General features: G+C 47.9%; 1 protein-coding gene across 3 annotated transcripts in view; it reads left to right on the forward strand.

Moving 5' to 3' along the window:
* The window catches only part of FAM13A (family with sequence similarity 13 member A), a 927,448-nt gene that overhangs the window by 385,857 nt on the left and 527,686 nt on the right, over window positions 1–13,905 (forward strand). For all 3 annotated transcript variants that reach the window (XM_085635480.1, XM_085635470.1, XM_085635487.1), the window contains one exon: window positions 1,519–1,715. In XM_085635480.1, coding sequence (XP_085491606.1) covers window positions 1,519–1,715 — 197 coding nt within the window. The remainder of the gene's footprint in view (window positions 1–1,518; window positions 1,716–13,905) is intronic.

Here is a 13,905-nt window from a genome sequence, read left to right on the forward strand (position 1 = left end):
GTTTGAAAAAAATTGGATTGCACTTTTTATTTCAAGGAACTCATGTCTCCTTCTCTTAGGGTTAGAGGCTCCCTGACCTTAAGGAAAACTATTTGTTCAGAGCAAAGGGGGATGGCCACATGGGCCCGATGGCACTGGACTCGAGGAAGTTCCACTGGGAAATGGAGGAGGATGAATGCCTATCTAACCTCAAACAAGAAATTTTGATTTCAGGCCTGATGGGTCAAAGGACCTTATGGTCCCATCAATAGCTCTGGATCCAGAGGCACATAAACTGGCTAGTTTATAGAGTTTCATATGCCTTTTTAATGTACTTGTGTGGAGTCTGGTAGGGTCATTTTGGTCAGACAACAAATATGGCTGTGGTTACTTTTTTCAAACCCTGGGAGCAAAGTTAACATTAAAAGGAGACTTCCAATTGAACAGAAGGCTTACATTACTTATTGTTGGATTTTAGCATGAATTCATGTAAAGTACACATAATAACTTTGACATTTTTTATTCCAACCCAGCAGTTCTTTGTTAGATAGTCCATTCTTCTTTTATTCTTTCTTATTATATATTTGCTTCCGATTCTTCTGTATTGCTACTGTACTGCAAATGTATTTCCTTTGAACTAAAACAATAAAAAATATTTGAACAAAAAAAAGTACACAAGAAGCATACTGTGATTTAACGCACAGCCTAATGCACTTAAAATAAAAGAAGAGTAACCTCCCCCACCACCCCCTGATTCCTGTTTAATGTCCATTGGTTCATTATGGGTTCAGAAACAGTAAATTGAGATTGTATGTACCCCCATCATCTTACATTACAAGTTGATGCTTAAATTACACAATCTTCTGGTCGACTCCTCACTCATTGGCTGAGAGATTCATCCAACTTTGCGTTTGGGTTACAGAAGAACATTTCCACATTCATGGTTGAAATATAGCACAAGTTTTGTGAATTCCTGGGAAGTGTACATGAATGAATATATGCCGATGCTTACTCTGTTTATAAATTATTTTCTGTGAAATTAGGGTACAGGAAGATAATGTTATTTCCTCCGAATAGCAGTTTTATTGAAGTGGTTGAGACCAGGATTAAGAACGCAAGTTACCTGATTGATTCCCAAATCGACAATTTGGATTCTAGATCTCTCGCCTGTACATACCCCTGTAATCACAACTGTAGTGGGTGGTAGGACAGCTTTGCAAAGAATCTGTCGGAGCTGCGTTCTTGAAATATTTCATAGTCATATTTATAAGCATGTATACTATTTCTTAATTGCTCTTTATGCACCTTATGGGCATGTGCTGCTGGGATGTATTTGATGTAAACCTGCCTGGTCGTTCTGCAAACCTGCAGTGGCGTCATTTGTTCTGCATGGCCTCTGTTCCTCTTAACCAGCATTTTTTTGAAGTCTTGTGTTTGAAAAACTGTCACTCTGCTTTCCTCACAGAGGTATGAGTGTGTCTGGAATTAATTTGCTTCAGTGACCTGTAGCTTCTCATTACCTCCTGTGTGTCTCTCCAGCTTGTCTCACCCAGGAGCGTGGTGGTGCCGCTGCCAGTACCAGAGCCGCCTCCAACCCCACTGCCACAGCCAGGCACCTCTGATGGGATTCCTCAGGTCAGTGTCCGTGTAACCAGCAGCAGGACCACCTTCTCAGAAGATATGGATTTGGCGGAAGAACTCTCGCTCGTTAACACGAGCAATGAGTCTACCTGCAGGTCAGTGCTTTTTTTTCCCCCCACAAATTCAGTTGTTTTATATTTTGTCATATCCCTTATGCTGCCACTAGACAAAACTTGATCTCTCTTTCCAGTAACAGCATTAAGCACCAGAGTTATTTTGACACGTTTATTGTTGCCTGAAAACTGCTGGACAAATAAGGACATGTGCAGCAGGTGACTTTTTTAACCTGTGTTATTTCTAAACACGGCATCCCAGAGGTCAGCGCCAGGTGCAGCTGCACCAGTCCCACCGCCCTAGAGCTGGTTGTGTTGGGAAAACCACATCACTCACAACTTTTGCACTGGAACAGACCTGGGATATTCAAAATGGACCCACAGGCCTTCATCACTCCTCTTCGCTTATACATACAATGCACATTCTACAGTAGCCATAAACATAACATACACTTGGGTGGTATTAGGTGACCAAAGAGGGTATAAAATTGACTATACAGTGGCGAGACACTCTCAGCCCGTGCCAAATAACTCTGTTTTAGTGAGTGATGGGAAAAAAAACTTTAAGTTACAGAATAGTGAAGGAAGGTCTTTAAATGAGACCTTTTTTCTGTGTCAACTCCCCTTGTGCAGCATACAGATCCTGTACGACGGCTGGGATACTGCAGACTATGATCAGAAGGGCTGTCCTGGGCTTTGCACACAACAGGCTGTGGCTCTTAATCTTCACCAGCCTATCTATTTCACCAACCATTCGCCTGAAAACATGTAACCATCTTTGCATATTTGCAGTCACTCTTCTTTCAAAAAGAAAAAGTCCAGGGAAAGTGAACGCAGACCTCTCATGCCCTGATGAATTTTCCGCAAATTTGATAAGGCAATGAAACATGTTGGCCAGTCCTGAATGTGGTTACATGACATGACCGTGTTTTTAACCTTGGGATGACTCACACAACAGAATAAAGAAATTGGATTTGTATATGTGAGCCAGACCTAATTTTATTTAAGACTTCACAGGTCTTTTTTTGCTCTTTTGGGGTTTGCATAAAACTATTCATTTATATCTTTTTCACACTTTCCTACATGGGACACAATTATTTCCTATGAGAATGATATCGATGATGATAAAATCGTGAGCAAACTGGTGAGAACCTGCCAGCAGCTCCCTTGGTGTTGCGCACGTGAGATACTTTCTCATTTTTTCCTCACTTTTTGTTTTTTTGCACCATAGATGTTGGTTGAGTGACTTTATACATGGCTGGGTATTTTCACCGTTTGGGAATTAATAAATATTAAGTTGTATGGCACCAGGGATTTAATGATAGTTCATGATAAGAACTACTAATGAAGGAGTAATAGATTTTTACATTACCCTACTAGAAATCCTATGTAATCAATCGGTCTAAAGGTGTGCCTTGTTGTTACCAGGTCTGTTTTGTTGTATTACAGATTGAGTGGAGGGTGACCTGGTATACATTTTCCTTCTCTAACTCCTTTTTTGAATATAATTGTCAAGCCTACCTGTTATAAATGCATGCAATGTTTTTTTCCAGAGCACATGACTAATTGCAATAACCAACAATAACCAGTAGATTAATCACTAACCTTAGGTTACGAAGTAGCATGCTATTCACTGTAAAACACTTCAACACCTTGTCTGGGGTAGTACGCCCTATATAAGTCCAATGACAATGTATTTGGTCAAAACAAAAAACGCTCTCTTCCAAGAACATATCATATCCTACACGGTGTAGCTTGCTATGCGTTTGGGTAAGCGCTTCAGCGTCCAACATAGAGGTAAAAAACGCTATACAAATGCATTCTCAATCAGTACAACAGCATTTGTGTACAATGCCAGTCCGGTGTGAATTATATTACTGTGGCATGACTGAATAATTCAGTAATTGGGAGTGATTTTCTGATGTCTATAGTAATACAAATACTTGACTTTAATGGTATCTCAAATAGAAAATATCAAAGCATGTTTGTCATCTCTGGGACCTTATGCATGTTTCTGATATCTCAGCGCGGAGATATTCTCTGTCGCAGTTAAGGGGTGAATAGCGGCTTCTCGATGCCCTGCTGGCCATCCAGGGTGATGTTAACCTATCATGACTGACGTCAATCAGCCTCATGGTGCCTGAGTCAGGCGGCTGGATGGTGTGACAGAGCTCTCTGTAGAGAACATGGTCTCCTCACCAAACCTTCAGACTCCAGAATCCTCCTAAGGCGTTGTTAAATGTTGCACTATACAAACATCATATAATATATTTTGAATGCTTACACTTAAGGGTAATTGCATATGTATACACTGCTACTGGAATAATGCCCTCGATTTATATTGCACTGATTTCAATCTCAGTTATAGATACAGGTTGGCATGTAGAAGCATTTGGCATTTCACAGGACACGTATAACAGTATAGTATTATAAAGATGTGCCATGAAAGTCCCAATCGCATGTTTCTTTTTCGGTTCTGTTGGCTCGAGTGTAGAAAACAAAGTCTCCCTAAATAATTTGGTTACTAAATTGACCAGTTCAGCGAGTGCCTGTTTGAAAGCTTTTATCACTTTTTCCTGCTTTTTTTATTAAAGAGTTTTTACTTTTTTAATGCATCTCTTTTTTGTATGTAATTTATTTACTCCTTGCTGGTGGTAGTTCTTAGTGCCTCTGTTATTTTAGGGTAATCGTTAGAACTACGTAATTCTGAATATGGCTGTTCACATGTCAGCTGTCTTTGGCTCTTTCATTATGTTTTGCAGAACCGTTTGCATCCCTTGTTTTCCCACAAATAATGCAAACATTTGAGCCAGTATTGTTGAGAAGCCATACATGGAGATTGGAACTTGTTAACTGAAACCTCGATACTGTTCTAGGAAGCTGCCATTCCATGTCTTATGGCATGATTGGGCAACAGTTCAACTTCCTATTTCACAAATAAGGTGTCTCTCTGAGTGAGACTGGGATATTGCACCTAAAACTGCCTACTATTTTAAAGGTGCTCTCTGAGCATGTCATTCGATGCAACTCTTATATTTGTAAGCATGGTGCGCCTAAATACTATGTCTTTCAGTTTCCTAAAATTTTGAATGATATGAAATATCGCTTTATTGTGATCCATGACGGTTTTAAACCCAGGTTCTGTAATTGGTCGTCAAGCCTGAAGATACTGTTTGGTTGGTCTGCGATACATTAGTACAATACAGTGTTGTTTCTTTTCATCACTGTGACGTCATGGAAGATTGCACAGTTAGTTGTCTCATGGTCATTGTTCTGCGTTGCTGTATAGAAAGCGTGACGCAGGAGGTCTTCCATTGGAGCGAGTTTTTCATAGCTCTGTGTTGTTTAATAAGTGTAATAAATATCTGTCGTGGAACACTTTCACAGCTGCTAACGAATTCATGAGCGTGGCATTCTTATCTGCCGACGCCCAGGATATATTGTTTGGGGCAAGGACACCATTTTTCAGTTTCATTTTGTTCACTGGACATGTAGGCCGAAATCACTGCAACGCGAACCCTTTGGCTGACACTTTACATTTCGAGATTGTCGGCTTCTAAAACAAGACATTCATTCATCCATCCACATTTAAAAGATGTTCAAAATTGTATGTACGGTGAATTATTGCAAAGTCTTTACTATTGAGGTGGACGCACTAAGTAAATACAGTGAGCAGTAAGCTCAGCTTGCATTGTTGACATAGATTACAATACAAAAACATGTACACGTGTGTAGTGCCCTCCATTTGTGTATAATGTCATTTAATATGTCCATATGCAGACATGCACTTTGTTGTTTTAAAAGCTGTACCCAAAAGGCATCTGGGGCTGATTTCAAGAACATTTTGTGTACCCAAATCCACCGTAGATGCTAAGCAATTTGAATCTAATGAACTTTAAAATTCTGACTCAGAAAGTATCCGGATTTGTGGATTTTTCTGACCTCACATTATTACTGGAGAAAATCGTTTAATATGGGGATTTCCATTGTATCTCTGAAATATAAACCAACGTACTCCTAGTTAAGTCAGGGTTAAGTGTATTCAAGGGTGGGAAAGGGCATGTAACTTAATGAAAGAGTAAAAAAGAAATGACAAAATAGGCATATGTGCTCATGCACATTACTCCTGCAGTTTGAGAAATCGGCGGAAGTATGTATAAGTATGTAGGAGAATGCAGGGAAATATACTTTGCTTGGATGTCCATGTCTGCTCCTGTGGATTTTGTTGTGATCCAGTATATACTAAGCCTGGGCGTAGTTCCCGGCGTTAAGTGCAAAAAAAACCCTCCGCAGCGCTACGCGGAGCTCCGCGAGCAGCGGACTGCGTTAGATAAATGCCAATTCACTGTGATTTTCAGTACCAGGTATGACCAGGCGGAAAACTGCCTCCATTCCTAATACGAGTTGAACGGGACACAATATGTCTATGGCCATAGTTTCTTTATAGAACCTTTTGGCTCCTTATCTCTCTAAGTCTATGGTTATCAAGCCAACTCTACTTTTTTGGGCATAACTGTCACAGATAGATGGGGATTGGACGTCTGCCTACCCTATTCCGTTTGAAGTGGAAAAGATCTTGAAAAAGAGTATATTTCAGAAGGGGGCTTGAAGCCCCGCCCTTCATTTTCATTGGGTAGCGTCAGCATTTATGGTAAATGGTGGCTTCCCATTGAAAATGAGGCTTCTTAGTTACCGCCCTTTCTCCTTTTGGGACGGCCCATCCGGACTGGGTCTCCTGCTTCACGACTGTCGTGAAGCAATTTCTTTTCTCAAGGAGGCTGTTATGTAAACAACCCCTGAGATCCAGTCCTGATGGGCCTCCCAAAAGGAGACAGGGCGCCCTGTGTTTATTTTTGCATCGCGCTTTCGAAAGTGAAAGCACAATGCAAATATAAACAGCGTTGCCTTCCTCCAATGGCGAGCGCTTGTTCTGGTATGCACTGGCTTTATCACGTTCGGTTTTGGGGTGTTTCCACTCTCGTCTTGTTTTTTGGTTTTTTTTTTTTTTTTTTTTTTATAAAACCTTTATTTCTTCAAGAATCTGGACACAGCTATTCAGCCGACAACCCGGAGGTTCGGCAGCTTCGGTAGGAGAGGACAAAGAAGCGTCCACAGTGCATTGAAGGAGCAGTGAAAAGGTTCCATTTTTAAATAACTACAAACACACAACAAACCCCAGCAAGGCAACAACACTGAATACCCACGGTGTTAGCCCCTCAGGGGGGAGCCGGACCCCAATCGTCTAACAGTTACAGTACTGTGAAAAGAGGAAAACGGGGGGAACGCAGAGGCCCAAGAAGTCAATTAACCATCACATCTGCATACTAAGCTGGAAAGAAGATCAAGAAGAAAGCTGTTCCTCGCGGGGATCCAGATCAGGGGCAAGACATATTCCCCCCCTGTATTGATTCCACCTCCCCCAGATGGCATGCCACTTCCGAGGGCGGCCTCTAGCGCAATAGACTGTCTTCTCCCTGAGCATGCTCCAGTCCATATTTTCTTTCCACGCGGTTAACGTGGGGGGCCCCGCGGAACCCCACAAGCGCGCGATGTCCCTCTTAGCAACCATATTACCCAGAGTCACCCACTGGGTTTGCGCCTCATCATGATCAGTGGGCCCCCAGACATTCAGGAGACAACACCTCGCTTCCGGCTGCATAGCAATGCCCGTCACCTCCCCCATCACCGCATGGACTCGCCTCCAAAATTCCGTGATGACACCACATTCCCAAATGATATGGAGGAAAGTACCCACCATACCACATCCCCTCCTGCATAGGCCTTCCTCAGAGAATCCCATATGAACCAGTCGCGGCCCCGTCACATACACTCGATGCAATATCTTGAGCTGCACCAGCCTCAGACGCGACGGGATCGCAACCTCCTTAGGAGAGGAAACAGCAGACTGCCAGTCCTCATCATCCAACTCGAGTCCGTCCCTGGTCCACTGGTCCCGCAGCCCCAGAAGCATATCAGCCCGAACATTTATCAGTTTCTTGTAGATGAGCGAGATTGTGCTCTCTGGCATATGGCCATCAAGGATCCGGTCCTCCAAAGGAGAGGACTCGGGCACCCTCTCACCCTCCACAAGGACTGACCGCAGGGCATGACACACCTGAGCATATCTGAAAAACTCGGATGCCCCCAACTCATACTCTTTCTGCAACTCTTCAAAGGACTTCACCCTCCCCTTAATCAGCACATCTCCAACCCTGGAGATGCCGATCAAGTCCCATTTATCAAACCCTTTCGTATGCCAAAGCCTACCCAACCTTTCAGATTCAAACAACGGGGTAGCTAGGGTGAGCCTATCCTTCCAGCCCAGAGAGTCAGTCGCCATCTTCCATACACGCACCGCCACCCCAGTGGGCCCCGTGAGGGACGAGTCGAGGGACCGCGAAAACAATGCCCTAAGATAGTTCCCACCACGCAGCAACCATCTGTCCATGGCATAACCAGGGCTGATAGCCGGGCCATAAAGACCATGGTTAATCGCGGACAACTGGGTGGCCCAGTAATAGCGTCGGATGTCTGGAAGAGCGATACCCCCGTCATACCATGGAAGCGTCAATTTAGCAATCGCTATCCGCGGCCGCCCATCCCACAACAACGTTCGTTGGAGGCTTTCGACCTCCCGAAAGTACCTGGCCGGCACCCAATCCAGAGTATTCTGCAATGCGTAGAGGAACCGAGGAAGGGACATCATTTTGAACAAGGCAGCGCGCCCGACGAGGGAGAGCGGCAACCTCCGCCAGCCCTCAACATCCCGCCGCAGGCGCGCCAGGGGGGGGAGCAGGTTTCTCTCATACCGCAAAGCGGGGTCCATGGAGATAAAGATCCCCAGATACATGAAGCCCTGCTGAGCAATCTGGATCGAACAAGTTCGCGGGATCGGTGGAACCTCACCACTAAGGACGTATAAATACGATTTACTCCAGTTGATGACGAGACCCGAGTTCCTACCGAAAGATGTAAGAACGTCACAAACCACTATGAATGAATTCTTGGGCGAGGCAAGATACAACAGGATGTCGTCAGCATATAGCGAAATGCGATCCTCGTGTTCGGGCGACCAGCGAAGGCCACGTATGTCCGGATGCCATCGTATCCACGCCGCCAGCGGTTCAAGGGCAAGGGCGAACAGCAGAGGCGACAGGGGGCAGCCCTGCCGAGTCCCCCTCCCAAGCCAGAACGGAGTCGATGCTCGGCCATTTACCACCACACTCGCAAGGGGTCCCTCATACAGCAACCTCACCCAACTCACAAAACCAGGGCCAAAGCCGAACTTGGCTAGCACAGCCCACAAATACTCCCATTCCACCGTATCAAAGGCCATCGTGGCATCAAGAGACGCCACAATAGCCGGTTCTCGCAGCGTGCCAGCCCTGGCGATCACACCATGAAGGCGCCGAAGGTTTAACGCGGTGTTGCGATGCGGAATAAAACCGGATTGATCCGGGTGAATCAAGTCTCCAAGTACCCTGACCAATCGGCCCGCCAGGATTTTAGCCAGAATCTTCGGCTCGGCGTTGAGGAGTGAGATGGGCCTATAGGAGGCACACTTATCTCGGGGTTTACCATCTTTGTGTATCACAACAATTGTCGCCAGCCTCTGGTCCAACGGGAGGGTCCCACTCCCCCGCGCCTCCACGAACATGGCGCGCAGGTGAGGGGCTACCCTATCCGGGAACAGCTTATACAGGTCAATCGGCAAGCCATTCGGGCCCGAGGCCTTGCCCGGGTTCAGCGCGCGAATAGCTCCCGCCACCTCATCGACCGTTATGTCTCCATCAAGATCATCTCTATCTACATCAGAGAGACCGGGCAGAGCGATATCCCTCAAGAGGTCACGCGAGTCCTCGGGCGGCCTATCCGACACTGAGGCATAAACCTTACAGAAATAGTCCGAGAAAGACTGTACAATCCCCTCAGGTTCCACAATCACCTCTCCCCCCTCTCCCGTCAACTCCGGCACTACTCTATTAACCCTTTCTTTTTTATCCAGCCAAGCTAGGAGCTTCCCGGCCTTGTCACCAACATCATACAGGCGGCCCTGCTGTTCCCTACTGAGGGTCTTAGCGGCATTTGTCACAAGGTCCTTATACTCGGCTTGCTTCAAGCTCAGCTCATGCAATGAGGCCGCTGTTACCTCCTCCTCTAACGCTCCCTCCAAAGCCCCGATCTCCTCCTCCACTTGCATAACCTCGCCATCTCTCCGCCGCTTGGCCGCCACTACAAGTGAGAGGGCCTCCCCTCGCAGCACGGTCTTAAATGCTTCCCACAACGACACGGCCGAGTCCACGGACCCATGATTGTCCTTGAAGAAATTATCCACTGTCTTCACCAATGCGCTGCGCATCTTAGAATCTCGAAAGTACCAGGGGTTAATAGGAGCCACCCTTCCCCCTCCCTCGCGGCTTATGTCCAGCCTGACCCACACTGGCGAATGGTCCGATATGCCACGCGCCATGTGCCTGACCTCAGACACCAGTGGGGCGTGCGCAGCCAAAGTGAGCAGGTAGTCAATCCTAGAGAGGCTACCATGCGCCCCGGAGTGGAAGGTGTATTGACGCTGTGTGGGGTGCCGGAGCCTCCAGCAATCTATCAGGCCGAGTGTGTCTAGTAAGTCTGGGAGCCACTTCTGAGCCCCCCCAGTGTCTCTGGGCGGGTACCTATCCAGCAGCCCAGAGCCGACAGCATTGAAATCCCCCCCCACCACTAGCATACCTCCCGGGAGATCCAGCAAGGCCCTACCCAGATCTGTAAACGTGGAGGCCTGCAGGGCTGGAGGGACATAAACCGAAACCAAAACCAAAGTTCTACCTTCCCACCTCCCCGCCACCGCCACAAACCTCCCCCTATCGTCAACAATTGTGGAGTCCACCTCAAATGGTAGCGAGGCCCTGACTAGGATGCCCACACCCCTGGACCCGGAGGAAAATCCCGAATGAGCTATGAATTTATAACCCTTCCTATTAAGAGCATAACACGTATTACCTATGAAGTGTGTCTCCTGCAGTAGGGCAACATCTGGCATTGACCGTTTCAAGTGTTGCAAAACTATCCCGCGCTTAATGCGATCTCCCAAACCATTAACATTCCAGCTAATAACACTTAAACCTCTACCCCCCATCCCCAAACACAAAGAGGCCCACCCCCCACCCGAAGAGCCACCATGGAACAATCCCGAGAACGATCATTACGCCTTGCAGAAACAAACCCCCCAACAACAAACCCAAAGTCCCAACCATCCCCCCCACCCTGCACCCCTGCTGCAGCTTACAAAGCCCCCCCAACTTGCAGTGTGCCTGTCGCCCTACCAAACCCAAATCTACAAAAAGTACCCTAAGGGAGGAAAGAGCTCCCCTCGTCCTCCCGCAACCCTCCGCATTTACTGCACTCTGTTCAAGTCATTAAATAAAGTCAAATCGAGTCAGACCAGCTCCGAAAACATCACCCTTGCCCATCCCGGCCACTGTCCCCATCCGCGGCAGTGTCCTCTCCCGTCCGTCGTCGGGGCAAAGCGTCCAGCCATTCATCGGCCATGGCGGGAGACTCAAAAAAGAATGTCCGGTCTTCGTACACCACACGTAGTCTGGCAGGGAAGAGCATGGCATACTTCAGATCCCTCTCCCGAAGGCGCCTCATCACCCCCAGAAAGCCCTGTCTCTGCCTCTGCACCTGCTGGGTGAAATCAGGATAGAAATTCACCGACGCGTTCTGGAAGGGGACCGGGCCCGTTACCCTCGATGCTTGCAGGATAGCGTCCCGATCTCGAAAATGAAAGAGCCGGGCGACGATCGGCCTCGGCGGGGCTCCCACCCTGGGCTTCCCACCCGGCACTCTGTGGGCCCTTTCAACCGCGAAGAACTTCCCAAGACCCTTAGGCTGCAGGTGGTTAAGCACCAAATCCTCCACGAGCAGGTCAACCGAAGCCTCATCCGAGGACTCCGGGACCCCGATAACGCGCACGTTGTTGCGCCTGGCCCGGCTCTCAAAGTCCTCCAGCCGACGGGCGGCGAGATCACTCTCGGTCCTCAGCTTACGAACCTCGGTCTGCAGTTCCGAAACCTCATCGGCGAGGCCTGTGGTCTTGAGGTCCAGGGTTTTAACCCGTTCGTTGGTTTTGCCCAAATCAGCACGGATCAGGTTGACGTCCACCAAGATGGTATCCACTTTATGCGCCAGGGCATCAAATTGTCTCCCAATCGAGGTCTGCATCCCCTCGAGCGCCCCCATGACATCCTGCAGCGAGAGCTCCGGGGCCAGGGGCGAGACCTCCTTCTGGGTATCCGGCGACTGGCTCGACCCACTCGGTGACCCCTTCTGCAGAGCATAGCGGTCCATATTATTAGCTTGAGAATAGGCTCCCCGCCTGGTTGACTTAGGCTTCAGCCGATCCACCTCTGCTTTGCCCGACATGGTTGGCACCAAGCAGTTCGGCTCCGATAAGACGGCCCTCTCTCAGCAAGAGGAATCAGGAGTGATCAGGTCTGCAGTGGGCCGCCAGAGTAGCATGTAGAGCGTCCAAAGGAGAATAAAGCCACCAAGGGCTCTCCAGGGGCAGGGCAGACAAAGGGAGAGAAAGTGAAAGTGAAAGGACGGGGACCTCCATCCGACAGTTCACACCTCGCCTGGCCGCTGTTGTTCAACTAGAGGTCGGGCATCCTGCCAACTCCAGCCCCTGGCATCCCTCGGAGATAGGCCGCAATCTTCCGCCATGCATAACTCCGGTTCCCGGTGGGCGATCCGACCTCGGGTAGCATCAATCGCCTCCCTGACAAGTCATCTACACGATGCCATGCATGCAGACAGGATTAGAGACAGGATAGTCGACGGAGGGCGCGAGGGTCTCGGGAGCTCAGAGCTCACGCGGCCATCTTGGTCAAGCGCTAGGCTCCTCCCCCCCACTCTCGCCTTGTTAATGGGAAGTGCGGTTTTGTCGCTTTAGAAAATGTACGATTGCGTGTTTTCAGATTCCTCGTGGATTTGTGCATTTTTTGTCAAACGCGCAACTGATTGTGAAAAACTAAAATTAAAGGCCTCACGAAAATTGTAATGTACTTTGCTCTATTGTAAAAGCGCTCTGACATCTCTGGGCAAAACTGCACGTTATATACAAACGTTTAAATAAATAAACAAGAGCGTTCATTGCTGTAGGAGTTGAGAGTGCAAAGAGGGCTGGTGGGCTGGGGCGCCGTGCATGGTAAGTGGTCGTGGTGGTGGGGGTGATCGAATAAAGGGGGGACATATACTCTGCCACGGAGAAACAGTGTTAACGGAAACACCCATGGGAAACGCTAAGAGAACGGTATGAAGCGCTATAAAGCGCTCTACGCGCCGAGACCCACCACAAAAACAGAAAGGCGCACAGTAGACAAGAGACAGTTGCTGGCCTCGAGATGCCGCCTGGGGGTCTGGGCGGGGGCTTTTCCAAGCTGGGCGTCAGTGGTAACTGATGGAACGAGTCATCCCACAGCCGCATGCTTTCTAGCGCTTGCATGGATTCATTCAGTCTCTTTCTGATGAGCTATATTTGGAAATCTCCATGAAATGTGGAGCAGTGTAACATACAGGGGAATATTCTAGTACTCATGAAATCACGGACATGCACGCCGGGTTGGCTTGTTTCAAGCTTAAACGGTTTAATGAGTGATTGTTTACATTTGTCAGCGGGTAGTGTGACCCATGCAATAAGTGTTGGAAATGGGATATAAAGTAAATTATTAAGGCACCGTCAAAGCAAGGTCTGCCTCAAAAACTGTGTATGAGTAGGTCATTTATTTCTAAAAACACTCACAGTAAAATCAACCAATGGGCATCCTGCAGCAGGGGCAGGTGGGGGAGGGCCCGTGCTTCTCGCTGGGGAAGCCTGGGCTTGCTGCAGGGGGAGAGAGAGCCCTTGCCCCCGCATCTACCAGAAGTCAGTCTGCGCATTCATTGTGGAGCACTTCTGCATCTCACTGCGCCGGTATCCGGCATTCAGAGTGTGCACTGAGCAACGACCTGCTACTATACCAGCATAGTCATTGACAAACGTGTGTAATCTTTTAGCGCTCAACCTGTCATTAAGGCCTCGTTGCGCTGTGTAAGTGCCGCCTACACAGTTCCGAGGTTTAGAGTCCGAGTCATCCTGGGATATGTTTTATTCGTCGAGGTTTGCATGTATGATGTTGGTGTCCGGGGAGTGGTGGAAGGGAGGGGGTGTGGCTTTTCTGTTTTATCTCCATTT

The sequence above is a fragment of the Triturus cristatus genome, chromosome 2_1 (assembly GCF_964204655.1).
Source record: "Triturus cristatus chromosome 2_1, aTriCri1.1, whole genome shotgun sequence".
NCBI classification, from domain to species: domain Eukaryota; kingdom Metazoa; phylum Chordata; class Amphibia; order Caudata; family Salamandridae; genus Triturus; species Triturus cristatus.